At 47.7% G+C, this 26,734-nt stretch overlaps 2 protein-coding genes across 3 annotated transcripts in view; both read left to right on the top strand.

The window, feature by feature from the left end:
- Positions 1-261: 261 nt before the first annotated feature.
- Positions 262-12,317, top strand: dhx9 (DEAH (Asp-Glu-Ala-His) box helicase 9). Of its 2 annotated transcripts, XM_040002488.1 has the most exons (28): positions 262-391; positions 1,099-1,253; positions 1,328-1,468; positions 1,580-1,688; positions 1,817-1,983; positions 2,342-2,490; positions 4,425-4,471; positions 4,755-4,891; positions 4,972-5,061; positions 6,413-6,574; positions 6,800-6,877; positions 6,950-7,141; positions 7,333-7,474; positions 7,607-7,689; positions 7,786-7,942; positions 8,368-8,465; positions 8,544-8,757; positions 8,950-9,044; positions 9,194-9,267; positions 9,365-9,517; positions 9,596-9,756; positions 10,046-10,157; positions 10,244-10,405; positions 10,568-10,695; positions 10,773-11,002; positions 11,183-11,298; positions 11,410-11,610; positions 11,848-12,317. In XM_040002488.1, the coding sequence occupies exons 2-28, from the start codon at positions 1,143-1,145 to the stop codon at positions 12,152-12,154; spliced, it is 3,816 nt and encodes a 1,271-aa protein (XP_039858422.1). In that variant the 5' UTR covers positions 262-391; positions 1,099-1,142; the 3' UTR covers positions 12,155-12,317. The 2 variants fall into 2 exon arrangements, with proteins under 2 accessions (XP_039858422.1, XP_039858423.1); XM_040002489.1 differs by lacking the exons at positions 262-391; positions 1,099-1,253; positions 1,328-1,468; ... (1 more) ...; positions 1,817-1,983; positions 2,342-2,490 and adding an exon at positions 2,546-4,334.
- Positions 12,318-24,854: 12,537 nt separating this feature from the next.
- The window catches only part of lamc1 (laminin, gamma 1), a 45,568-nt gene continuing 43,688 nt past the window's right edge, over positions 24,855-26,734 (top strand). The window contains exon 1 of the mRNA XM_040002479.1: positions 24,855-25,783. Coding sequence (XP_039858413.1) covers positions 25,408-25,783 — 376 coding nt within the window. The 5' untranslated portion in view covers positions 24,855-25,407. The remainder of the gene's footprint in view (positions 25,784-26,734) is intronic.

The following is a 26,734-nucleotide window of genomic DNA, read 5'->3' as shown; positions in this document are numbered from 1 at the left end:
TGGCCTGGCTTTAAAACTTTCACTGTTTTGATCATTTATACATAACAGGCATTTATAACTATGGAGCTCAAATCTGTTTTGCTGGTGTAAAGATGACTGACCTCTGTACCAAAGTGTTCATGAAAAGAGGAACATGGAGCACAGCTTCCATGTATTCTCTCCACTGTGTTAGAACCATAAAGGCAAAAAAAGATAGTAAAAAAAAAAAGAAGAAGAAACAGAACTTGATGGAGGCCGATTCTCCCTCCGGCCTGAGGGGGCGCTGAAGCACCGGGAGTTACGTTTATTTTTAACCGAAAGTGAAGCGTAACCGGAGGAAGCCAACGCTGATAGTCTGCCGGCGCTTAGCTGCTGAAGTGTGGAGCAGCTTTTGCAATTTTCTGCCCTGGCTGTAAGTACAAATTCTTCGGATTATTTTCCCCCGCATTTCTTCTTAATTTAATCATATTTTTTTGCGACGCGATGTGAGTTGAACTTCCGGTGATAAGTAGCTAGCAGGGGCCTAACGTTAGCCTGCAGTCACGCATTTATCAGAAACTATTTTTTATATAAATTGTACTGAAAGTTTAAAGATAAGTGACTTAAATTCGTGATTATAAGTCATCAATTTAATTTTACACTTTGAGGCTAATGTTAAATGCTAGCCAAACATTACAGAGTTTACTCTAATGAATGCTAACAGTGTTTTATGAAATCCAGCCCACAGTAAAAACAACCCGCTGTGCTAATGACGCTGTTATCGTTTGTATCCAGAATCACCGCAGACAGCGGGATTTATCCTAGCGGTGGGCAGTAAATGCATCCACTCAAAGTGATCCGTACAGCCATGTTTACATAAGTGAGTCACTATCAAAGACCCGTTTGTGTTCAGGCAAGACCAAAGTTCATCTTAAAAGGTGGTAAGCAGACAGCAGCAAGGCTTCTACCAGAGTTTGGCCAGTTAGTTATTGCAGTAATTTCTTAGATGTGATATTATCCGTCCTCAGTTCAGCAACATTTACTGACTTTCATCCCTCTGTGACTCCAAACCAAATGATTCACAGTAAATGCCAGATCTAAGCTAAATATCAAGGAGTTTGACAGCAGTTTGTTTCTCAGATTAACTGGTCCACGGAAGAGAAGGACCCTCCTGTCAGTCCACCATGGCGGACATCAAGAACTTCCTGTACGCCTGGTGTGGGAAAAAGAAGCTGACTCCAAACTACGACATCCGAGCAGCGGGCAACAAAAACAGGCAGAAGTTTATGTGTGAGGTGAGCGTTCATTCTGACATCAGGGGGTTTCACTCGGTGAGGTTTTTGTTAACCTTACACCGTACTCCCTGCAGGTCCGAGTCGATAGCTTCAACTACATTGGGATGGGAAACTCCACCAATAAGAAGGACGCGCAGACCAACGCCGCCCGCGATTTTGTCAACTATCTGGTCCGAATCGGAGAGATGAACGCAGCAGAGGTCCCGGCCCTCGGGGTCAGGAAGCCGTTCCTGTTTTTCCTTCTGTTTTTTTTCTGTAGAGATAAAAACTGATTGTTTCTCTCACTTTGTCTTTTTTAAATGAGTAAGTACGTTTTCTGCCATCAGGCGAGCGCTCCCATCGCAGATCAACCTGATGCAGCTGGAGATGCCGGCTTTGGAAACCTCCCTTCTAGCGGTCCTCTACCACCTCACCTGGTAGTGAAAGCTGAGCAAGGTACCGGCAGCATGGTGGCTTTAACGACTCCAAACATCACAAGTTCTTACTTTAATGTGGTGAGGCGGGTCGGATTAAACGGGTTCAGACATTCAGCCGGCTTCTTTCTGCTTCTTTATTGTTCTCAGGGGACAGCAGCGTCAGTGGGCCGGTTCCAGGAGTGACCGGACTGGGTTATGCAGGAGCAGGAAACTCGGGTTGGGGCAGAGGAGGAAGTGACGGAGGAGCTCAGTGGGACCGAGGAGCCAATCTGAAGGAGTATTACGCCAAGAGAGACGAACAGGAAGCGCAGGCGGTACAAGATAATTCCAAATTACAGTGCAGTGAAAAGCATTGGTGATGTTAACATTAAGCTCCCTAACAGGAAGTAAGCTGCTCCTAAGTTACAGTCGTCCCCCTAAAGCTCAAATCTGAACCAGAACCTTGGACAGATTTACTAAACTTGGAACAACCAGCCAAGTTTTCACTCCGAGGACTCTGCTTTCATGAAGAAAACTGGCACTCGGGGAATACGTTTCTACTTTTATTTTTAAACTTTGGCCATTAATAATATGCAGATGCATCATTAGAACCAGAATGAGTTCCCTTTTTGTTCTTCAGGTTTGATTTCTCTCCCTCGCTAAACGAACTCCCGCCTGTGTTTTTGTTTGCAGACTCTGGAGTCAGAGGAAGTGGATCTGAACGCTAACCTTCACGGAAACTGGACTCTGGAGAACGCCAAGGCCCGTCTGAACCAGTTCTTCCAGAAAGAGAAAACCAGTGCTGAGTATAAATACAGCCAAGTGGGACCGGACCACAACAGGTCTGGAATCTCAGAGCTTTTTAGACCGGCTGGAAATTCTAAACCAGATCCAGTCTGAGGGGTCACAGCTGGAGCCGAAACAAACGCTGATGGTGTGACTGTGATTTTAATGAGCTTCAGCTGCTTAATAATTCTCTTTAGCTGAAGAAAAATCAGAAGTATTTCCTAAAAGCAGCTGTGATTTTGACCAAAGGACTTGATTGCTCCATTTGAAGGGAATTGATTGAATCTCTGCTGGAAGTGTTTTTCTTTTGTTTCCCTTCAGTTTGGATTTGGTTTGGAGTTCACTGCCGACCTTCAGCCACACACCTGTTTTATTTTGCATGTTCAGACATTAAGTTTCTGATTGTACTGATACGTTCTGATAAACGCTGCTTATTTTAGTCATTCAGCTCACAGATTCTACATAAATGTATCAAATCCACTGGAAAATACAATAATGGCAAAGATTGGCCCCGCCCCCAAAGAGCCGCTCGGCAACCAGACGGGGAAACACGAACTAATCATATTTTTGACCTGAGCTACAGCAAAGCTTTACAACAGCTTTAGTTGTTTTCTCAGTAAAGATGGCGACGAATGAACTTAACATGGCGTTTCTTCAGCGTTGTGGGAGGAGTCAGAGATGGTGGCATCTCTGGACTGAGCTGTTGTGGAACTTTGTGCGTGTGCAGGAGACGTGTGAGGGTGTAAGCTGAAAGTGTTGATCAACAGGGTGGGGGCGGGGCTTCGGCACAAATAATCGAAGCTCCGCCCGGAGAGCGAGCGCTGTCCTTGAAGTGACGGGTGGTAACGCTCAGAAGCGCCTTGAGCCGACTGTTGTTGTCATTTGGCGCTTTATAAATAAAATTGAATTGAATCTTCTTTGTAAAAAAAAAAAATAAAAAAATTGCCAGTTTATGTAAAACGAGACTTTGAATTTCTGATTATTCTAAAATAATTTCCTCCAAAGAGCAGCGCGAGGGTTTTACAGGACGTGTTGATTTTATGTCCTCCGCTTCTTCTCCTGCTGTTTCTTTCTGTTTCCTCTTGTTTTCATCTCCTGCTTCCTTTTGATCTTTTTACATCTTTCTCTTTATTTCTGCTGCCGTCTCAGTTCTCCTGTTATTTTCCTTGTTGAATGAAATTCTTAAAGGTTATATTCTCTTTCAGCACGCACCAGCTGGGTCTCAGCTCAGCCATCATCGTATTCCCAGACACCTGTAAACACGTCTTCTTTGTCTTCGTGCACATAAATGTGTGACAGTAGCCTGAATACGACCCAGCTGGTGTGTGTCGCGCTGCAGAGCTGACGTGTGTTGGTTGGTGGTTGATGTTCAGGACGTTCCTGTGTGTTTTTCTGCTGGACTTGCTGTAAACCCAGAGACCTCCAGAGTGTGTCGGCTACACCAGAGAGCTCTCACTGTTCGAACTGAGCGCAGACACCAGCTAACTCGCACTGAAACAAGAACAACTAGAATAACTAGAACCTGAGCCCGACAAACCCAGACTGGTTTGAGTTGATGAATTGTTGTAATGTGAGAAATGAGCTGTGATAAATGTCAGCTGGTGAATTGGGCAGGAGGTTACTTTCAGAGGCTGGAGTGAGTTTCCTGCTCCATCAAAGAACACCGAGGTGATGCCAGAACTCACAACCACACCAAAGGAAGACATGGGACAGTGTTTAGGTGCACTAAAGCTGTCCCATGGGTGCAGCTCAGGGCTTGGTGGAGTCTGGTTGTGATTTCTGGTGTCGCTGTTCACCGCAGGGCAGAGCGCAGCCAGGAGAATCAAAGCTGTTGATTGGTCTTTAAAAATCCCAAAGTCTGGCAGAAAAACATGCAGGCTTCCTCCTGAGAGTGCAGCAGGTGAGTTCAGCTCCTAAGTCTACGTGCAGTTTGATGCTTTTGTTCTAGAAACAAGGAGTGAAGCCGTGACGTTTGTCTTTGTGTCTGCAGGAGCTTCATAGCAGAGATGCAGCTTTTTGTGAAGCAGCTCGGCAGAAGTAAGACTCCAGAACATTTCCTATTAAATGCTGAAGTTGTTTTAGATGATCAGCAGTGAAAGAGGTCAGAACAGGACACAGAGAGAGAGCTACAAACCAAAATGGCAACCACACCAGACTCTGTGCGAGCGTGCCCGAGAAGAATTCGATTTTTATTAGTCTGTTCTCGGATTAACACTGGATGGAAAAGTTACAGAAATTGTGATAAATGTGATCAGAAACCATGAAACACCAGTTGCTTTGTTGTTCGTGTGAGTCAAACGTCGCTGGGTTTGCTCTGCAGGGATCACGGCTCGAGAGCACGGCTCCAACAAGAAGCTGGCGGCTCAATCGTGCGCTCTGTCTCTGGTGCGACAGCTGTATCACCTGGGAGTCATCGAGGCGTACTCCGGGGTCACCAAGAAGAAGGAGGGAGAAACTGTACGTTTAAAAACAGGCAGAGACTGAACGGCACATCACGCAGCTCGTTTTTAAAACAGGATTTTGTTATTTTTGCACAGTTGGAGGCGTTTGAGGTCAACGTGTCCCCAGACCTACAGCAGCAGCTGGCCTGTGTGGTCCAGGAGCTCGGAGTCAGCGTCCCCCCACCGGTGAGTCGCATGAAAGCGTTCGCTCTCGCTGTTCAGTGTCTGTCAATCGAACCCGCCCTTCAAAGGCAGCACGTAGTAAATAAAGCAGTGTGCTGTGACGAATCTGAAGTCTGTCGCGCTGATGTTCGTGGACGTACGCATGAAACCAGTGAAACACTCTTCAGTGCACCGGACTGCAGATGTGATGTGGTGATCAGAATCAGAATCAGAATCAGAAAGGGTTTATTGCCAGATGTTGAGGAGGTTTACAACATTAGGAAATTGCTGCGGTGCTTCAGTGCAACATACTGTCATAAAAATATAAAAATAAGAATAAGAATTAAAAGTGCTAAGTGGATAGATATATACATGATATATACATTAGTGCAGGTGGTGATCAGTGCCAAACATGGAATGATACAGTGAACACAGCGTAGGGTCATGTGTTAGTGGTGGGAACAGTCATATGGTTATTGTTCATGTGTCCGACAGCAGAGGGGAAGAAACTGTTCTTATGGCGAGAGGTTCTGGTGCGAATGGACCGGAGCCTCCTGCCTGAGGGGAGCAGGTCAAACAGACTGTGTCCAGGGTGAGAAGGGTCAGCTGAGATCCGAGCTGCACGCCCCAGTGTCCTGGAGGTGTACAGGTCCTGCAGAGATGGGAGTCTGCAGCCAATCACCTTCTCAGCAGAGCGCACAACACGCTGCAGTCTCTGTTTGTCCCTGATAGTGGCTCCAGCGTACCACACAGTGATGGAGGAGGTGAGGATGGACTCGATGATTGCAGTGTAGAATTGCATCATCGTCCGTGTTGGCAGGTTGAATTTCTTCAGCTGCCTCAGGAAGTACATCCTCTGCTGGGCTTTTTTAATGACGGAAGTGATGGTGGGCTCCCACTTCAGGTCCTGGGTGATGGTGGTACCCAGGAAGCGGAACGAGTCCACAGAGGTGATGGGGGTGTCAGTCAGGATGATGGGGGGGAGTGGAGCTGTGTGCTTCCTGAAGTCCACAATAATCTCCACTGTCTTCTGGGCATTCAGCACCAGGTTGTTGTGGCTGCACCAGGACACCAGACGTTCAACCTCCCTCCTGTAGGCAGACTCATCCCCGTCCGAGATGAGTCCAATAACGGTGGTGTCATCTGCAAACTTGATTAGCTTGACAGACTGGTGGGTGGAGGTGCAGCAGTTGGTGTACAGGGAGAAGAGCAGAGGAGAAAGAACACAGCCCTGAGGGGAGCCGGTGCTGATGGTCCGGGAGTCCGAGACATTCTTTCCCAGCCTCACGTGATGCTCTTCAAAGCAAACTGTCATCGTCAGAATAAACGGAGCCTTTACATTCGATTCAGTAACATGAAGGTTTTTATGTTCCAGCCTGCAGACCCCAGCAGCCCGGTGTCTCTGGTTCAGGGGAAGCTGGCGTACTTCGAGCCGTCACAGAGGCAGACCGGAGCCGGAGTCGTCCCCTGGTCGCCTCCTCAGGTCAACTGGAACCCCTGGACCAGCAGCAACATCGACGAGGGGCCGCTGGCCTACGTGAGTCTCACGAACCCTGAAACCCTAAAGTAGGATCAGTTTGTGGCTCGTTGATCTTTATTAGCAGGTATTCAGAAATCATGTTATTAATTCGAGTCCCACAGGCTGTGCAGACACTCGGTGTCTTACAGTCATCAGAGTCGTGCAGCTCTTCCCTCTGTGCTTTGTTTTCTGAGCGAGTCGTGGTGAAAGCCTTCCGTAAAGACCCCGTTCTAACCCCTTCAGTGCCCTCCGGAGCAGATCAGCGGCGACCTGCACGACGAGCTGCAGTACCAGCTGGAGCATGATGAGAACCTGCAGAAGGTCGGTCTCCTTTACCTTTACGTCTGCGTTGATGAAAGCGTGCCGTGAGACTTAAACGATGCTGTCGTTCAGATCCTGATGGAGCGCGAGCAGCTGCCCGTCAAACAGTTTGAGGAAGAGATCATGGCGGCCATCGACAAAAGCCCTGTGGTGATCATCAGAGGAGCGACGGGCTGCGGTAAAACCACTCAGGTCCCTCAGTACATCCTGGACCGCTTCATCAAGGGGGGCCGAGCATCGGACTGCAACATCGTGGTCACGCAGGTAACGCCGAGGCGTCCTTTCACCCGCCTCGTTTACCTGAGAGCTTACAGCCTGTCTTCTGTATTGCTGACCAAGCAAACATTAAGCGGCTTTAAGCTCACTTCATTGCAGTTTGAGGTCTGATCCGTGTTTGAGCTCCGTGTGCTCCGTAAACCTCCGCACAGCAGCCCTGACCTTCTTCTTCTCTGCAGCCCAGAAGGATCAGCGCCGTGTCCGTGGCTGAGAGGGTCGCCTTTGAGAGAGCAGAGGATCTTGGGAAAAGCTGTGGTTACAGTGTCCGATTTGAGTCCGTCCTGCCTCGACCCCACGCCAGCATCCTCTTCTGCACCGTCGGTATGGAAACCACTGTATACAAACTGTGCTGCTGCCTCAGCAACTAAGCAGCGAAGCCGTGGTTACTTCGCTGGGCGGGGGAAGCGATTTGGCGGTCCGGCCGTGTAGATCTGAGTGTTTTTTGTGTTTCAGGTGTTCTTCTGCGGAAGCTGGAAGCAGGAATCAGAGGCATCAGTCACGTCATCGTCGATGAGATCCACGAGAGAGACATCAACGTGAGTTTGTTTGTTCGCTGATTTTCGTGACTCACTGAGCCAAAAACACCCCGGGGGCTTCTGTCCAAGTGTCTGACCCTCTGTGTGTCCGTGCAGACGGACTTCCTCATGGTGGTCCTCAGAGACGTGGTCCAGGCATACCCGGACGTGCGCATCATCCTCATGTCGGCCACCATCGACACCACCATGTTCAGAGAGTACTTCTTCAGCTGCCCCGTCATTGAGGTGTTTGGACGCACCTTCCCTGTCCAAGGTACCTCCGACTCACCGGCCTCACCTGTGTGTGGAAACATTAAAATGATGATTGTCTGTGGACTTTCCTGTAATATAAACTGAGGATAAGCACTCGTACAAGTGTTTGGTGACCCGTTAGCCGGGAGGTTTGGGTGTAATGGTGAGCGTGGTGCGTCCTGCAGGTTTTAGATCTCACCCTGGGTCAACACACCTGAATCAAATGATGAGTTGATGACCAGGCCTCTGGAGAACTTCAGGACATGTTGAGGAGGTCATTTAGCCATTTAAATCAGCTGTGTTGGATGAAGGACATCTTAAACCTGCAGGACACCGGCCCTCGAGGCCTGGAGGTCCCCTGCCCTAAACTGTTTAAGCCAATAATCAGTGTGGTAAACAGTTATTGTTATATCAGCAGGTTTGAAAAAACCTCTTCCTTGTTTTCAGAGTATTTCCTGGAGGACTCCATCCAGATGACAAAGTTTGTGCCTCCACCGATGGACCGAAAGAAGAAAGACAAAGACGAGGAGGGAGGAGACGACGACGTGAGAAACGTTTTTAAAATTCTTCTGCACTGTGGCGAACGTCAGAATTACATGTGATTGCAAAACGTTTCTCCCCAGACTAACTGTAATGTGATCTGCGGGTCGGAGTATACGCCGGAGACGAAGCATTCGATGTCTCAGATCAATGAGAAGGAAACGTCCTTCGAGCTGGTGGAGGCGCTTCTGAAGTACATCGAGACGCTGCAGGTGGCCGGCGCCGTGCTCGTCTTCCTGCCCGGCTGGAACCTCATCTACTCCATGCAGAGACACCTGGAGAGCAACCCACACTTCGGTACGCGTCACACCACACAATACCAATAACGCCTTAAGTGGAGAGTCACTGCTGTGGGGACTGTTGACCGAAACACTCCCCCTGACACTGCAGCAGAGACTTCTTGGATCTTGGTTTTTGGCTGGTGTTGTGTAGCGTTGTTGCTCATCGTGCGAGAGCACTGTGAAAAATCTGGTATGCTGTGCTTTTCAGGAAGCAACCGGTACCGAATCCTGCCGCTGCACTCTCAGATACCTCGAGAGGAGCAGAGGAGGGTGTTTGAACCGGTTCCTGATGACATCAGAAAGGTCAGTGACAGGAATACATAAAAGCTTCATCCTAAATTTAACTTGTGGAATTCAAACCGCTTCAACGATGACCGACGTGGATGAGATGAAGTGTGTCTGATATGTGCTACATGCACTGAGCATGTCTGAACCACACGCTGACGTTTCAGGTGATCCTGTCCACCAACATCGCCGAGACGAGCATCACCATCAACGATGTCGTCTACGTCATCGACTCCTGCAAGTAAGTGTCGCTGCGCTCACAGGTGTAGTTTCTCTTCCTGAGGTCAGCGTCTGAGCGGGTTAGGGGTTAAAGGTCGCACTGTTTGCTGTGCTAACAGGCAGAAAGTGAAGCTGTTCACCTCCCACAACAATATGACCAACTACGCCACCGTCTGGGCCTCCAAGACCAACCTGGAGCAGAGGAAAGGTCGAGCCGGCAGAGTCCGACCGGGGTTCTGCTTCCACCTCTGCAGCCGCGCTCGATTCGACAAGTAAGGCGCGTTGATCCTCCGGCACGCCGCGGGCTGCAGCGTTTGGGTGTTAACATGTGTCTCTGTGTGGCTGTGCAGGTTGGAGACTCACATGACTCCAGAGATCTTCAGAACTCCGCTGCATGAAATCGCCCTGAGCATCAAACTGCTGAGACTCGGAGGCATCGGCCACTTCCTGTCTAAGGCTATCGAGCCACCGCCACTGGACGCCGTCATTGAGGCCGAACACACCTTGAAAGGTACGAAAGGCCTGATCTGAAGGGAAACGGACTATCGGGGCTGCTGGGAACTTAGTTCTGTGTGTCTTGGTTTGTCCTCTCACAGATCTGACGCTCTGATTTATTGATTTTAAATGATCAGCCCTGCTGTGGCCTGTTTTTATGCCTGTGTTGGGGTTCTATGCCCTTTGGTCTGATTCTTGTCTGTACTTCATAAAGTTGACATGTTATGTTTTGTTTTTGAAGATCCTTTTTTTGCCGTCAGTTTCCACATGAATTATTTTCACTGTAATCTCCGTGTTTGTTGCAGAGCTGGACGCTCTGGACTCCAACGACGAGCTGACCCCTCTGGGACGGATTCTGGCTCGGCTGCCGATCGAACCTCGGCTGGGGAAGATGATGATCATGGGCTGCATCTTCCAGTCAGTTTTTCGTCTCTCTGCTGATTTTCTGATTCTCTCAGCGTCCCGTCTTTAAATGAAATTCTCATTCTCGTGTTTCCCTCCAGCGTCGGCGATGCGATGTGCACCATCTCGGCCGCCTCCTGTTTCCCAGAGCCTTTCATCAACGAGGGGAAGCGTCTCGGCTTCGTGCACAGAAACTTTGCTGGCAGTCGTTTCTCGGATCACGTGGCGCTGCTGTCCGTGTTCCAGGCCTGGGACGACGTCAGGTCTGTGCCGCGTGCTCTTAGAAATGAATAGCTAAATCAGAAAAATGGTAAACTTCACATATAGAGCGGTAAAGTTACAAAAGACCTCTGCAACACGAGTGACAGGAGGTGTCGTTTTCTCCCTGAAACGTCTCGTTTGTGAACACTTGTTGTTCTGCTCAGGATTAACGGAGAGGAGGCGGAGAGTCGCTTCTGTGACCACAAACGTCTCAACATGTCGACTCTGAGGATGACCTGGGAGGCCAAAGTCCAGCTGAAGGAGATCCTGGTGAACTCTGGATTTCCTGAAGGTACCCGAACGCACCATCCTGACACACAAAGCTGATTGAACCGGCGGGGAGCTCACCTGCACTTTCGTTTCCCTCAGAGTGTCTCATGACGCAGATGTTCAACACGGTGGGGCCGGACAACAACCTGGACGTGGTGGTCTCTCTGCTGACCTTCGGCTCGTACCCCAACGTCTGCTACCACAAGGAGAAGAGGAAGATCCTGACCACCGAGGGGCGCAACGCCCTCATCCACAAATCCTCCGTCAACTGTCCCTTCAGCAGCCACGACATGATCTACCCGTCGCCGTTCTTCGTCTTCGGCGAGAAGGTGAAACCCAAAACTGCCAAGTTCACCTTTTAACATGAATATTATTGCTTTTGTGTAAATTAACAACAGCAGGTGGTTTTTTCTGTAGGTTTTCTCACTAAATAAATATTTAGATGAATGTACGGCCCTCGCAGCATCACAGCCAACATTTCTCTCGGGTGGGGACGTTTCTGTTTTCAGATCCGAACCAGAGCGATCTCGGCTAAAGGGATGACTCTGGTCAGTCCTCTGCAGCTGCTGCTGTTCGCCTGCAAGAAGGTGACCTCTAACGGAGAGATCGTGGAGCTCGACGACTGGTGAGTGACCGACCGACCTGCAGCTCGTCGGCACTCTCACTCACTTCCTGTTTCCTCTGAGGCACTGCGATTCGCTCTCCTCTCAGTGACCTTTCACTTTAATGATGGCAGGATCAAACTGACGATTGCTCACGAGGTGGCGGGGAGCATCCTGGCTCTGCGGGCCGCCCTGGAGGCGGTGGTGGTGGAGGTGACCAAAGACCCGGAGTACATCAGACAGATGGACCAAACCAACGAGCGGCTCCTGAACGTCATCAGACACGTCTCCAAACCGTCGGCGGCCGGGCTCAACATGATGGCCACCAACCAGAGGTAACGGACGTCCTCAGACAGGAAACGCAGCCTGCCTGTTTCCTTTTTCCACATGAATGAAGGAACGTTTTAGTTCATCCTTTCAAATCGCAGATTTTTCTCCCTCTATGATGAAACTTTGATGTTTTGATCTTCTTTGGGTCTCTGCTTCATCCTGTTATTACTCACATCGCCTCTGAAAACAAACTTTAGACCTTCAAACATCTCCTCATCTCCTCTGTTTGTGTGTCTGTGCAGGATGGGAGACGGTCCACGACCTCCGAAGATGCCGCGTTTTGATGGAGGAGGCGGCGGCAGAGGTTACCAAGGAGGAGGAGGCTACAGGGGAGGATATGGAGGAGGAGGAGGGGGATACAGAGGAGGTGGAGGATATGGAGGAGGAGGGGGATACAGGGGTGGTGGAGGATATGGAGGATACAGAGGAGGCGGTGGTTATGGTGGTGGAGGAGGTGGTTATAGGGGAGGCGGAGGTGGAGGAGGAGGTGGTTACAGAGGAGGAGGTGGAGGATACAGAGGCGGTGGCGGGTACAGAGGAGGATACTAACGTTAAAAATCAGTCGCCTCGTCTTCTTCTTTCGTTTATTTTGTAAAAGATTAATGTGAAATCGAGCGTCGCAGTTAAAACGATGTTTGACTGGAACCTGCTGATGTTTGTTTTTATGGTCTGTGAATGAAAACGTCCCAATAAATCTGTCCTTTTCCTTCATCGCGTTGGCTCATTCTTCCTCTTCACACATTGAAAGTCTGAAGATCCAACTCATCAGGATTAGTTTGAGTTTAAACTTAAAATTAAAAATCCCACAAGTTTGGACTCATGTGTCAAACAGAAGTTATTGCTTAAAGAGTGTCCACAAAATAAAACCAGAAACTTTTTTAAATAAATGCAGGTTAACTTAAAAAGGTTCTGTCTGTGAGGTCCCAGCAGGAGGCGCTGTCTCACGGTTTCTTTTTTCTAAATACTTTTGTTTTTTAAAATACATGAAGGTACAAAAGTAAAATACAGATTTTAAAAATACATTTTTGTTAAATAAACATGATAGATTAAAATTGACCACAATTAAATCACCCCACCACAGACCCATCCACCTGCAGGAGGACTGACCTGGATGGGGTGGCATCAGCTCCCCGTGGGCAGGGACCCTCAGCTGTTGATATGTGCTAGACATCTTCATACTCATGTCAGTCTCCTGAGAGGAGCTGGGCAGGGGTGGGTGGATGTTGGGTTTTTCTCTGATGGATAAGACCCGTCCTTTTCTTTGGCCACCTCTCGTAGCTTCTCAGTACAGTCATGGCCAAAAGTTTTGAGAATGACACAAATATTTGATATATTGAAGTAGAGCTGCACAGGGGCGGATCTAGAAGGGTGGCATGGGGTGGCAAGTGCCACCCTAAAATTATCCCTTGCCACCCCAGTTTTGCACATGACAGTGTTGTTTATTAAAATAACATAGCATTAACATTTTGAGCGTAGTTACAGTCAACAGTGAATATAAATGCTAAAACTGAATATATTGCATAGTGTTCCCCCCCTCCACCAGTAACAAATGGTTCAGCCCATAGCAGGACCGGCTTTTTTCTTGTTTTCAGTAGCAAGCGATGCTTATGATTGTGCCAGAGCACATTTTGAACAACACCATGGGAATTTCACTTTTTACACAGGTGGTTGGATGTTATACTCTGGAAATGGAAGGAAGGTGAGTGTTATTAACCCTCAGTGGTCCACGGACACGCTGCAACTCCAAATCACATGACTGATGTGAGCTGACACAGCAACAAGCTGCAGCCACACTGAGTCTCTGTTTCAGCCCACATTGAAAGTTCAGACTTCAAAGTTTTTAAATTTTAATTACAGGCCAGTAAATCCAGAGTTATAATATATATCAGCCACACTTTTTCTAAATACTGTTGTCACGTTTGTGTGTGTGTGTTTTAAGCGTTTTCTAAGGACAGCGCGAAAACAGTAAAGAAAGGGAAAAAAAACCTCTTTCCTATCGGTGGAAAAATGCACCATGTCGCCCAATTTAAAAAACAAAAGTCAACATGTGGGATTTGGTTGTTTAGGAAGAGGGAAAAGTTTTGGGGGTGACGGTAACGGCAGAGACAGAGCGAGTGAGAGAGAGAGAGAGAGTTTAGATGTGGGAGATTTGTGACGTTTAGTGTGGAGTGTATACTTAGTGTGTTGTGTTGTGTAGTCGTTGTTTTGTTTTGTGTCACAAAGGCACATTTTCAAAGTAAACACTGTCACTGAGTAGAAAACCAGCGGAGTGATACACCTGTTGTTGTCAGGCCTGCAGGTTTATCCCTGTGCTGTTCTGTCTTTTGTTGGACAAGCTTTTTTTACAGGCACACATCATTTGTGGGGCATCTTATTGCGAAACCTGATTGTTCTCTCACTTTAGTTTTAGTAATATTTTTAAATTCTTATACAAAATGAAAAAAAAAAACAGCAGGTGTATTGGCTGCATTTTTAGGTAAATAGTTGTATATGTTTACAAAATGTACAATTTATATTTGCATTTCAAGTTATAAACATTTACTCAACATGTCTGTGGGGTTTTTTTTACAGTAAAAAAAATACTACTAGGATTTTAAGTTCTTTGTGTGATTTCAGATCAGTAACACTAATGCAGTATGTCAGTCAAAACAACTAAATTCAGTTGAGCTGAAAAGATACCAAACAAGGCAAGGGGGAATTTAACAATTTGAGGGTGAAATACAAACGTAAACTCAAAAGGAGTCTAAAATGGCCGATTGTATTTCAGACCTCAGTGGGTTGATCCAAGAAATCATGAAAAAATTTGGTTTAAATTTTTGTTCATGACAGTGCAGATTTCTGACATTTTGTGTAATTTAAGCTGTAACAATGTGACTGTTTTCTGACAAAAAACAGACTTGCATTTGTAAATGAACCGCCCCATGTTGTGTAGCTTTCTGGATTTTATACTTATTGGGCTACATATTTATTTATTATACAGGCTGTACAGTACATAGCATCAAAACTCACGTTTTATGTAACTAAAGTGTTTAATTATGTGGGCTACAGACAATAATTAAGTTATATGACGTGTATTCTTACTGCATTTGGATTATTTCAACCATATATAACCACCTGCATATGTGTAAGAAAAATTCATTTGATTTCTTTGCCACCCTGATACCACCCTAAGAAAATTTCTCTGGATCCGCCCCGCGGTGATTGTCTTCGTCCGGGAGGGCAGGCAGTACCACCAGCCTCGCCAAAGGTCGGGTGAAGGTCCGGTCCTTCACCTTGATGTCAGCAGACCTGATGTGCCCGTCGGGACTGGGGTGGACTTTGGAGATGCGACCCACGAGCCAGGAAGCGCGAGGCAGCTGAGGAGGCAGCTGAGGATCTACGATCATCACCACCGAACCTTCTGTGACATCTGCGGGGGATGACCACCATTTCTGCCGAAGCTGCAGGCTTGGAAGGTACAGCTGGATGAATCGAGACCAGAAGTGGTCATCCAGCACCTGGGAGTGCTTCCACCTCCGGCGACTCAGGAGCTCTTCTTTGGGGCAAGCCACTTGAGGAAGTGCTCCGTCAGGCCGCCCCATCAGAAAGCAGTTGGGGGTCACTGGATCAGGATCACTGATGTCAGACGGGACATAACCTAGTGGTTTGGAGTTCAAGATGCCCTCCACCTCCACAAGGACCGTGCGGAGGACCTCTTCCAGAAGGGGTTGGGATCCTACTGTAGTGTAGAGTGCCGTCTTGACAGACCTAATCTCCCGCTCCCACACTCCCCCGAAATGAGGAGCCGCTGGTGGATTGAAGTGGAAGACAATCTTCTGGGGAGCCAGGAGCTTCTGCAGGTCAGAGGTCATGGCTGCAAAAGCTGCTTGGAGTTCCCTTTCACCCCCACGGAAGTTGGTCCCTTGGTCTGAGTACAGCTCAGCTGGGGTTCCTCTCCTGGCAATGAAACGTCGAAGTGCCATTAGGAAGGCATCTGTATCGATGGAGGTTAGGACATCAAAGTGGACCGCTCTGATAGTTAGGCACTTAAAGATGATGCCCCACCTCTTCTCCACATGGCGCCCGATTTTGACCTCAAAGGGTCCAAAACAGTCCACGCCTGTCAAATAAAAGGCATGTTTGTAAAGGCGGAGGCGCGCAACTGGCAGGTCAGCCATCTTGGGAACAGTTGGTCGGGCTCTCCATCTGCGGCACTCAAGACAGGTCCTTTGAAAACGCCTAACTGCTTCCCGACCTCTCAGGATCCAATGAGTGTGCCGAATCTCCGCGAAGACCCTCTCTGTCCCTGGATGACGCAGGCGACTGTCGACGTCCTGGATGAACAGGCGGGTGATTGGATGTGATGGATCCCAAACTAAAGGATGGGAGCTGGTAAAGGCGAGATCTTCAGAGCGGCGAAGACGTCCACCTACACGGATGACCTCATTCTCGTGGTCGAACTCAGGGGATAGTGCAAGGAAACGACTGCTGCAACTGATAGATTTCCCCTGCTTAAGGAGTCGATACTCCTCAGGGAAGCTGTTGAGCTTCTCTCAGGACATGCATCTCTGCTCGAATATAGTCATAAGCCGATGAAGTTCCACCGCCTTTGGCCGCCCCATGCAACTGCGTAATAGCAGCTTCCAGCAGCTGTGTCCAGGTGTCATATTTGCTGAAGTTCGAGGTGGTGGGGTCAAAGGTGGTAGAAACTCCACAAAAGGTCTCTTTACGGAGCTCAGATGGGCCTGGAGGCTCAGCCAGGGTGCCGCTTGGCTCTGGAGGCCTCTGTTCTGGACCTAGGAGCAGGAAAGTAGGCCCTTGACTCCATCTGTTGGGTCTGGTCAGCTCGGGAAGGGACTTCCCACGGGTTATATCATCCGCAGGGTTCTGGGCTGAATCCACATAACGCCAGGTGTGCGAGTGAGTTACTTCGTGGATCTCAGCCACGCGGGTACCGACGAAGACCTTGAAGTCGACCAACTTCTCTATCTCCGCCCGGTAGATCTTAACTCGTTCTGGATCTTTCTGGAGCCTTCTCTCCACACTTCTCAAACTGGGAACGACAGTGTTAGGGCTAGCTTTAAGGTGTGGCATGTTCTGGCGACGAAGGAGGGAGGTGGAATAGCGTTGGATGCCCTCGACTTCTACACGAACTGTCTTCTGCTCTAGCAGGCTAACTGCATAGTTGTCTTCTCTTGAACAGGCAACCACCTTGCCTTCTGGCACCGGGACAACATCTACCTGCCATAACTTCTCTACATGTCTGAGTAGCTCACTCACCTGGGGAGGAATGGCGGTCGTGAAGAGGCACTGTTGTGGCAGCGAAGAGGAACCTATAAGGCTGGAGGGACCCTGTAGTGTCCACCCTAACCTGGTGCGCATAGCAGCGGGACCACCTGGTGGACCAAGACGGACAGCTTCAGTTGGAGTGATGAGCTGTGGGTGGTCACTGCCAATAAGAAGGAGAGGTTTGACCTTCTTGAAGGACTGGAGAGGCAGGCCTCGGAGGTGTCTGTACTTCCGCTACAAGGACTCCACCGGGTAGCTGTGCTCGGCTAGGTCGATATGGGTGGCGGTGAAGGCATTGCGGATTTTGTACTTCAGCTTAGGTTTGCCACCAGGGGAGATCTCGAATGAGACACATGATCCATGCAGAGTTTGCACATCTTGCCTGATAGTGCGCAATGGAAGTGTCTCCGGAATGCCTTGAAGGTCAAGCTTCTGGGCAGCGGTGGGTAGCAGCATAGTCCTCTCTGACCCATCATCCAAAACTGCGTGAGTGCTCCAAGTCTTGCCATTATGGTGAAGGATGACTGGGACAACCTTTAACAGGACTTGGCCGCTCTCTGTAGGACGATCGAGGTACAGGACGCCTGTAGGATTCTCACCTTCTCATGGGGGAGCAGACACTGGGCCATGTGTATTTAAGGGCTTAGAATTCACGTCGTGAAGGACCTGCAGATGACGACCCTGACACAGGCTGCAGGGTTTCTTGAGGGTACACTGTGCTGCCTGATGGGAGCGAGCACAACGCCAGCACCTCTTGTTGGTCTTTATCTAGTCTGTGAGCTGTTCGCGACTCAGCTTGATGACCTCCGGACACTGACTCAGGTGATGGGCACGGTTATCGCAAAAGGCGCAGTAGGGCTGCTGCCTAGCTTTGTTTGGAGTGGTACCTAGTGACCTGGGTGAGCTCTCTGCACTGTGAAGAACCGCAACAGAGCACTTGCTTGGTCTGACATCAGGCTTCTCTCTAGTGATCATTGGAGTGGGCAAGCCGTCATAGTCCTGACACCAGGATTCGTACTTTAACCAGGTAGCCAGGTCGTCAAGGGTGTAAGCCTGACCAGAATGGTTGTACATGCACCGACAGAAATCAGCTCTTTGCTCTGAAGGAAGCTTACTAAGGAGTCGAGCCACATGGGAGCCACGCTGGAGTTCGACCTCCCCATCAGGGCCTAAAGTCTTCAGCATGCCCACGAGCGACTGGATGTGGGGAGAGAATCGCTCGAATGTGGCTGCATCCCCTCGGCGGATGTCAGGTGAGTCCATGACAGCAGCAATTCTCCTCAGGGCAAGCTGGTGGGGCTGCCCAAGCCTGTCGTTAAGAGCATTCATGGTGTCACTGAAGGGTGTGGCAGAATGGAGGTAAGCGTCCGCTATCAACTTTGCTTCCTCCAGGTGTAGGTGATCTAACAAGACTTGGTACCTGAAGAGCTCTGAACTCTCCGGGGGCAGTAAGTTCTCCAGCGCCATCTTTAGACGAGCAAATTCCCCAGGATCACGGCGTGTGAGCTTGGGAATGCTTGGACGAGGCCCCCTGTAGGTCAAGTCTGGGGCCGCTGCTAAGCCAGGGGGTCTATACATCGGTGAGGTTAAGAAAGGAGTAGATGAGGAAGGAGGTGGAGCTGGCAGTGGTTGCAATGGAGGGGGGTGTGCTCTTGGAGGCGGCGCTGGAGGGTAGGTGGTCCTTGGCTGAGGAGAAGTGAACCTTGGCTTAGATTCATGTGGGGGAATGATCTGACTCTCCTGTGCAGCCATAGACTCCCTCTTCAGATCCTGGAGCTCTTTCGTCATTGTATCGATGCGGTCCGCAACTGGACCCTGGCTGGAGACAGACTCCTCCTTGAACACAACAGGAGGAGGTGGTGGAGGCCAGTCCTCTTCCTCTTCAGCAGGGGGTGGCTGGAGATGAACAGCAGAGGCTCTGGGCGGTGGACTGAGCTGCAGACTTTCTGCACGGTCCAGCAGCTGCAGCAAACTAGCATGAAGGGCCTGGAAATCAGCCAGCCCAGCTCTCATCTGGTCATGGGACTGCTGGAACAGGAACCTTTCACGTTGTATATCTTCTAACTCTGCTCTCAATGGCGTGATATGGCCGTGTGAGCGGTCATCAGAGGGGTCAGACGGAGGATGGTGGGAAGAACGGGTGTCGCCTCCTGTCTCACTTTCCTCCTGGTAACCTGCACCAAGCCCGGGGAAGTCAGTCTCATAAGCTTCATAGCGGAGGGGACGACGTACATTACGCCGTGGGCGCGCACCAAGGGCTGAGAAGTTCTGAATATCGTCCATCTTGTTAGGGTAGAAGCAGCTTACATCCGGCTCGAAGGACCATTAATGTTGGGTAGATAGCTTGTACTAGGACTGTAAGGTGCTAGTTCAGGTTTGCAGCTACCACTCCCCAGAGTGTCGGCCAGAACACTGCTCAAGGCCCGGATGAATGTTCAGAAGGGAGACAATGAAGACACAGAGGATAGTGCAGACTCTTGAATTGACTTCACACAGTTGAAGTTAACAGGGATTGTCAGAGGAGCAGGTTTAGGTGCGTGGGAAAGGGTGTGTGTGTGTGTGTGTGTGTGTGTGTGTGTGTGTGTGTGTGTGTGTGTGTGTGTGTGGTCTCTGAAAGGAACAGAAAGAAAATACTAGATTACTAAAGTGTTCACAACAATATCTCCAGAGTACATCAACATAAACACAGGTGGGAAATAAACTAACATCCCCTTTAATACCATAGGCCATATATTACCCACGACTCACGTATAAACCCACTGAGAGAGCTAACACAGTACACAGTTATACCCAACCACACGGCAGGAGAGTTAGCTTAGCTTAGCACCCGCTAGCGGCACAGGCAGAAATAGTCATTTCCCCCCTAACCTTGATTACAGTCCCAAACACATCTTATTATCACATTCTCACACATCACCAACTTACGTTGCTCATTATCGCACACTTCTCACGGAATGACCAATTCTCTGCCGGTAATCTGGAGCAGAAAAGCTCAGGTGCTTTGCCCACGTTTCTCCCTGCCCATAGTCTCTCTCATACAAAGCGGTGGGGTGACCTCTACTGGCCACTCTAAAAACTACAGGTGAACTAACAACTGAACAGAATAAAACCATAACTACGGGGCCTTTTGTACAGTGAGTGTCTCATGACAGTGATGTAAGCGAGTGCGACGTTCGTGACAACAGCTATGTGTAGATCAACAATGGATAATAGAGACTGAAAATGTGACGTCATTCAGGGGTAAAACCGCAAATGATTCTGGGAACTCGTGGCAAGAGGTACTAGCACGCAGGCTTTCAATTGAAATCAGTTACACAGCGATAAAAAGAAACACAAAAAATGGCAAGAAGCTGTTGTATTATTAACTGCAATAGCCGGTCGCATGACAGCCATGGGAAGCCGACGGGTAAAGAGATCAGTTGTTATCGGATTACATTGTTGAAGAGAAATTGTTCAAGTCATGTTTCCGAAGTAACAAAGAGCCGACAGATGGCCTGGATTGCAGCCATTCAAAGACCAAATATAACGTCCCAGAACACTCCAGCTCACAGGTTAGTCTGCTCCAAGCATTTCCACAAAGGTCAGTCTGCTGTTGTAGTTAATGCGTCATTTTTCTTAACATAATTGGTGATATAGGTTACAAGCAAGTCTGGCGCTGAACAGAAATTGTCGCGCTATGCTCCTTTATTTATTGTGCATAAATAGTGAATTGTCCTGACACAATATTGTGTTTCGCTTCTGTTATTATGGTACATTGACAAAAACATATACTTTTATTCACAGGATAAAACAGTTGTTTTGTATCACTAATTGCCCAGTACGATTACAGCATACAATATTATTGTCACTGCTACATTTCTGTGATGCTACCAGAAATTATTTCCACTACTAATTAATTACCGTTGAGCTCAAAGGTCCTATTAATAAACGGTTAACGAATGTGTATTTATGAAGATGATTTGTGAGACTGGTAAACTTACGTTTGTTCGTACGATGCATTTCAAGGTCCTGTACCCATCCGTCGGTAAACTGTACCTGGGCTTGTTGCAGTGACCTGAAGTTACTAAACTTCATGAGTGTATGCACTCACTCCAAGAACCGTATAATTATAACTATGAGCGTGGTGAAAGTTGGGGAGCACGCTAACGTCTTTTGTCCACTCTGTGTGCTCGTAAGGGTCTGACCCATAGGTGTCAAACTCTGGCCCACGGGCCAGCCTAATTACATTTGGCCCACGAAGCCATACCAAATTACTATTAGAGCTGGCCTACTGGTATTATACAGCTAATATATATATTGTTTAGTATTAAGCTTTGCTTGTTCCATATTCAGTTTTTCAGCAAAACTTGTTTGAGTCCATAAGAAAAGATTCATTCTTATATCTGGAGGAAGATTTTTTTTTCAATAAATATTAACGTTAGCCCGCGACTTTGTTCCAGTTTTGAATTTTGGCCCACTGTGTATTTGAGTTTGACACCCCTGGTCTAACCCTTTCACTCCTTTGATTTTTTTCCTCGTATCTTTGACCTTTCATCAAGTCTGTCTTTGTACGGAGCGACATTGTTCTCCTTCGTTTTGTACATAACTTTTTGGGGGGACAAAGAAAAAGCAAGAAGGTATTGGAACCGGAGAAAGAACGTTTTTGCAGTGCTGAAAATGCTTGCATTTGATGCGGTACTTGGATTGTTTTGCCACGAGTTCCCGGCATGCAATGCGCAAAAGTCACGTAGTCTGTCAATCTCTATATATCGAGTGTGGGAGAGAGTATGAGCGTGCAGCGTTTAAAGCGTGGAAGTACTGACCTTACTTTGAGTTTGATTCCATAAAAAGTGACAAAAACATTAGTGTCCGCTGTGCGTGGGAAGAAAACTTATTTTTACAGCGAAAAAAACCCCTAAACTTCCAAGCAAGCACCGAGTGCGCAGCGACGTAATGGGAAACACAGAGAAACTCGCGGATTCTTCCACTGACCGCTGCGGCTCACCTGCACCAGGGTAAACCTCCTCCTACCCCACTCCTGCTTTACAGGTGAAAATAGAGCAACAGGACCACTGAGTCTTTGACTTTATTTATTTTCTGCTGTGTTTTACTTGCATCTATTTGAAAGACTGAGTGTAAACACAAAAAATATTTTATTTTATGTGCTGGAATGTGCAGAAAATAGGTTTAAATGTTAAACTAATTTCTTCCAGTCAGAGAATGTTGCATATAATTAATGTTTGCTTGATGCATAAAGTTAAAAGATTAAAACTAATAAAACAAGTTTTAAAAAGAGACTTTTCCATTTGATTACATTTTGTATGATGGATTATGCAGAAAAAGTAGAATTGGGCTGAAAGATCTATCGCTTTATCACCTCTTCAGGTTGTAAATCGTGTTTTTAAAAAGTAACTAAGTAATTAATTACTTTTGAAAATAAGTAATCAGTAAAGTAACGGGATTACTTTGTTGGGGAAGTAATCAGTAATTAGTTACTGATTACTTTTTTCAAGTAACTTGACCAACACTGGAAATCACGCAGGGTGTTGGTGCCTTGAAAGCTAAGCACAAATGAATAGTTTGAGCAAAAAGGTAACTTCACAGTTTAATACAGAAAACTGACAGGTTCAGCAGATTTGGACAAGTGAGAAAAATGTTGGAAATGTTTGAACGGATTGTTTTTTAACCTGTTGAGTCGCATGAATCACCAGCAGAGGGCGCTGTCTCACTTTGGTATTATTACATCGTCTGCGTTTTTATATACTTGGACCAAAAAAAAGAGTTTTAAAAAAGGGCGAGAGACATGGGGACAGATGTTGAGGTAAAATAAATGCTGATTAAAATTAAATGTATAAATAAATTTGTTCACTCACGGGCGGTTTACTAACGCCACCCTGCCGTTGCCTGATTGGACCTCGTTTACCTTCAGAGCTGCTCTAAGTCTTCACGGCTCTGACTCAACGTGGAGCTGCAAACATTCCTCTGATTCTGGTCCATGTTGATATGACGTAATCATGACATCATCACGCAGCTGCTGCAGATTTGTCTTCCCATCCAGATGCTCGGATGTGCTTCAGAAGGTCTCTACGTGCCTAAATGCACTGAGCTGCCACGTGATTGGCTGATTAGATATCTGCAGGTGTGCCTAATAAAGTGGCCAGCGACTTTATTTTTGGCAAATAATTTATATATTTGTCTTTAGTCAGTTTATTTCACCTGTATATATATTTTCATTTGTTCTGCTTTATTTATGAATTTACTATGACGTATCAGACCACCAATAAAAATGTTCATTAGAAAATATTCATCCGCGATAGTTTAAAAAAATCCAGGATTAAACTTTCAGAAAATTCCACATTTTTTATGTAGAATAATCCACAAATGATTATGACACCACAGACTGCAGTAAACACAGCGCTGTTTGAACAACACACAAGTGTTGTGTGTTGTACGACTTATGGTCTCTGCAGCTGAACTGGAAAAACTCACTCAGTGCATTTGTGTCATCGCATTTAGATTCCTGTAATTCCCTGTTCACCAGCTTGGATCAGTCATCTCTGTCTCGCCTCCAGGTGATACAAAACGCAGCAGCCAGCCCACGAACTCGTTCTAGCTCCCGTCTTATATTCTTTACTTTGGCTCCCAGTAGATTCTAGAATTCGTTTTAAAATCCTTGTTTTAACATACAGAGCACTAAACGGTCCCCAGATTATTTATCCGAGCTTCTTACAAAATACACCGCTGCTCGTCGTCCACGCGCACAGACGCAGAGTCTGTTGGTTGTTCCTCGAACACGAGTGAAGCGGGCAGAGCCTTTCAGTCTGTGCACCACGGCTGTGGAACAGTTTACCATCACTCTACGTTTGGTTGACTCTGTGGATTCTTTGAAAAAGCAGTTAAAACTTTTCTGTTGAAACAAGCATTTTGCTGATCTACGTATTTTATATTCTTCACATTTTTAATTTACATTTAAACCTTTTACATTGTGTATAATGTCCATTGATTGTACTGTTTATTTTAATCTTTGTGACTACCTGTCTGTGAAAAGCGCTTAATAAATAAACTTTACTTACTTTCTTACTTATTCGTTTTTTTATAAATATATTAATTTAACATGTTTTTCTTTATCTTATTTTCTGGGCTGATGTTTATCTGTGTCCTCTGTGTTTTACTCAGTTAATGATCATTTTGAATGTGCTGTGAGTCCTGCAGAGCTGCTGTCGTGGATTCTCTGCAGGAGAAGCTCAAGAAAAAAAATTTACATTTTCAAGTCAAGAGAGTCTGAAGGCGCCTCAGAGAAAACCCCACAAACCAGACTCTGTACATTTTTCTGAGGATTTAACGCAAATCTCAAAGTTCCTCTAATCTCAGAGTGCCAGTCATGCTGCACCAACTCCACTGATACAAGTCGCAGTTTAAGGTTCGGTGGTTTTCCTTTAGACGTGGCTCTGTGCTGAACACGTGAACTAAATGTGCAAAAGGTCCTGTCTGAGACAAGGACGGGGCGCAGGTCCCTGAGAGGGCCTGCTGTGGAAATGTGCCACAGCAGCTGGGAGAAGCTCTCTGTGTTTCTGTGGTGATGACTGTGACTGCGTTAGACATCACCTCAAACATCCAGAAACATGCAGAAGAGTCAAAAACGACCTTTTATTGGAGCTCGCTCAGAGCCTGAAGCAGGAAGTCTGGATTAACTTCTCTCTGAGTGGGGTTTAGGCTTTGTTGAGCTCAGCTTACACAAAGTCTGGATCTGGATTGTCAACACAAACCTCTGGTGTCTGACGTCTGTGTTCTTGTCTTTAAATAAGTGAAGATGTTCCTTCTATTAAAAATAATAAAATCTCACCTTCACCGGAAAACAACTGGGAATGTTTAGAGAAGGCCCCCCTCCCCCTCACACCCACCCACCCCAGGACACACAGACTTAATGTCCGCCCGTGCTGATGAATAAGCGAAATTGTTAAGATGAAGAAGAGAGGTCAGGTGATCTGCTGTTCGTCAGACTCGTGTTTGACCTGAATATTTAACTCTTTACTCTGTTCTTAGCGCTTCAAAGTTGCTCTTTGGGTCAGATAAGCGCGTTTTTATTGTAAATGCTGAAATGATTTCATGTCCACCGCCTTTTCTGGGTCTTTTTCACCTGCGGGACGTGTGCAGGTGAAAAACTGGCTCGCGCTGTGATTTCCGAGGATTTTTCTGCAGATTTGTGACGGAAGTGGCGGAGGGTCCTCTGCGCCTCGGAGCTGCGCAGTAGCGCACTGGGTGTAGTCTGGACTCTCGTCTTTTCCTGCTGGAGTTTGTTGCATGGCGGCGGCGGACACAAAGAGCTGAGGCCGAGCGCAGACCCGCACACCCCCACACAGTACACAGCACAGCCGGACACGAGCTGCGGAGGCGGCCGGGACGGAGACACCCGCCCTACGCTTCAGTCGCTGCCCGGAGACGGTTCATGTCGGTAACCGGGGAGTTTCTGCAAACTCTGAAAAGTTGAAGGAGAGTTCGCGAGGGAGCCGCGCGCAGTCTTCTGATCGTGAGGGAGGACGGAGGGGGCAGGAAAAATGCCGAGTGTGATCCGGGCTCTGGTGGCTCTGAGCTGGGCGGCGGCGCTATGCGTGCGCGCTGCCATGGACGAGTGCTCGGACGAGCGGGACCGGCCGCAGCGCTGCATGCCCGAGTTCGTCAACGCTGCCTTCAACGTGACGGTGGTGGCCACCAATACCTGCGGCTCTCCGCCCGAGGAGTACTGCGTGCAGACCGGCGCCACCGGGGTTACCAAGTCGTGCCACATCTGCGACGCCCGGGACCCGCGGAACCACCACGGCGCCGCGTACCTGACCGACTACAACAACCAGCAGGACACTACCTGGTGGCAGAGCCAGACCATGCTGGCGGGGATTCAGTACCCGAACTCCATCAACCTCACCCTGCACCTCGGTAAGACCCCGAACACCTCTCGCGCTCACCTCCGCTCCGAACCTCCTTTAAGAAACTCCACATTTAAGTTTTTCTTTCCTCCCCGCTGAAAACAGCTGCACAAACCAACACAGACACAAATGTTTACGCATCTGGATGAGTCAGTCTTTCATTCGGCTTACAGTCAAAACACTCAAACCACACAGTCTTACACGGAATCCCATATTTAATGTTGCGAGTTTCTGCGCTTTAGGTCCGAGTGAGCTCTCTGTGTGTGTGTGTTTGGAGAAGTGTTTGTTTCACGAATTGAATGCACGTCCTCACATTCCAAAGCAGATGAAAATCTGCGGTGGAAGCAAACTGGATGGAAAAGTTAAAGTAGTGTAATTTTCTATGGAGTCTGGCTGGGAAATAAAGAAGTTGCGAAACTCTGGAGGAGATTGATTACCTGATATGGCTTCAAACAGTCAGAAACAAGAGAGGCATACGTGACCACCGTGTACTCAAACTTTCTACTCAGTCTGACCCCCTGCACGCTCCTCTCCGCTGAGCCGAACCCCCCTAAAAATGTAAATTTCGTGTTTCTTTCTTTTCTGTTAAAACTGCCACACGAAACGACACAAACACACATCTGCGGGTCCCTCTCTTTTATTCGGCCTCAGTCAGCACATCAAAGCACTCTCTGTTTAATAGAATTACACTATAAACTTGGCGCTTCTGCTCTAAGTGCAGCGCGCTGAACAGCTGTGAGAGGTGGAAATGCTCAGGGAACATTTAAATCTGTGGAATTTTCTACGGAGTCTGGTGAGACTTTCTTCAACAGGAGAGAAGACTGTTTTCTGGCAGTATGACGTCAAACAGGGTCAGAGATGACATTCTACTTGTATTTACTTGAGTTCTATTTTTTAAGATGGCGCTGGAATCAGAGATGTAGTAGTGTGTGTGTCTCTGTGTGTGTGTGTGTGTGTGTGT

This window comes from Simochromis diagramma, unplaced genomic scaffold, assembly GCF_900408965.1.
Source record: "Simochromis diagramma unplaced genomic scaffold, fSimDia1.1 OVJJ01000443.1, whole genome shotgun sequence".
In the NCBI taxonomy this organism is placed as follows: domain Eukaryota; kingdom Metazoa; phylum Chordata; class Actinopteri; order Cichliformes; family Cichlidae; genus Simochromis; species Simochromis diagramma.
This window is presented reverse-complemented; position numbering and strand designations above follow the sequence as displayed.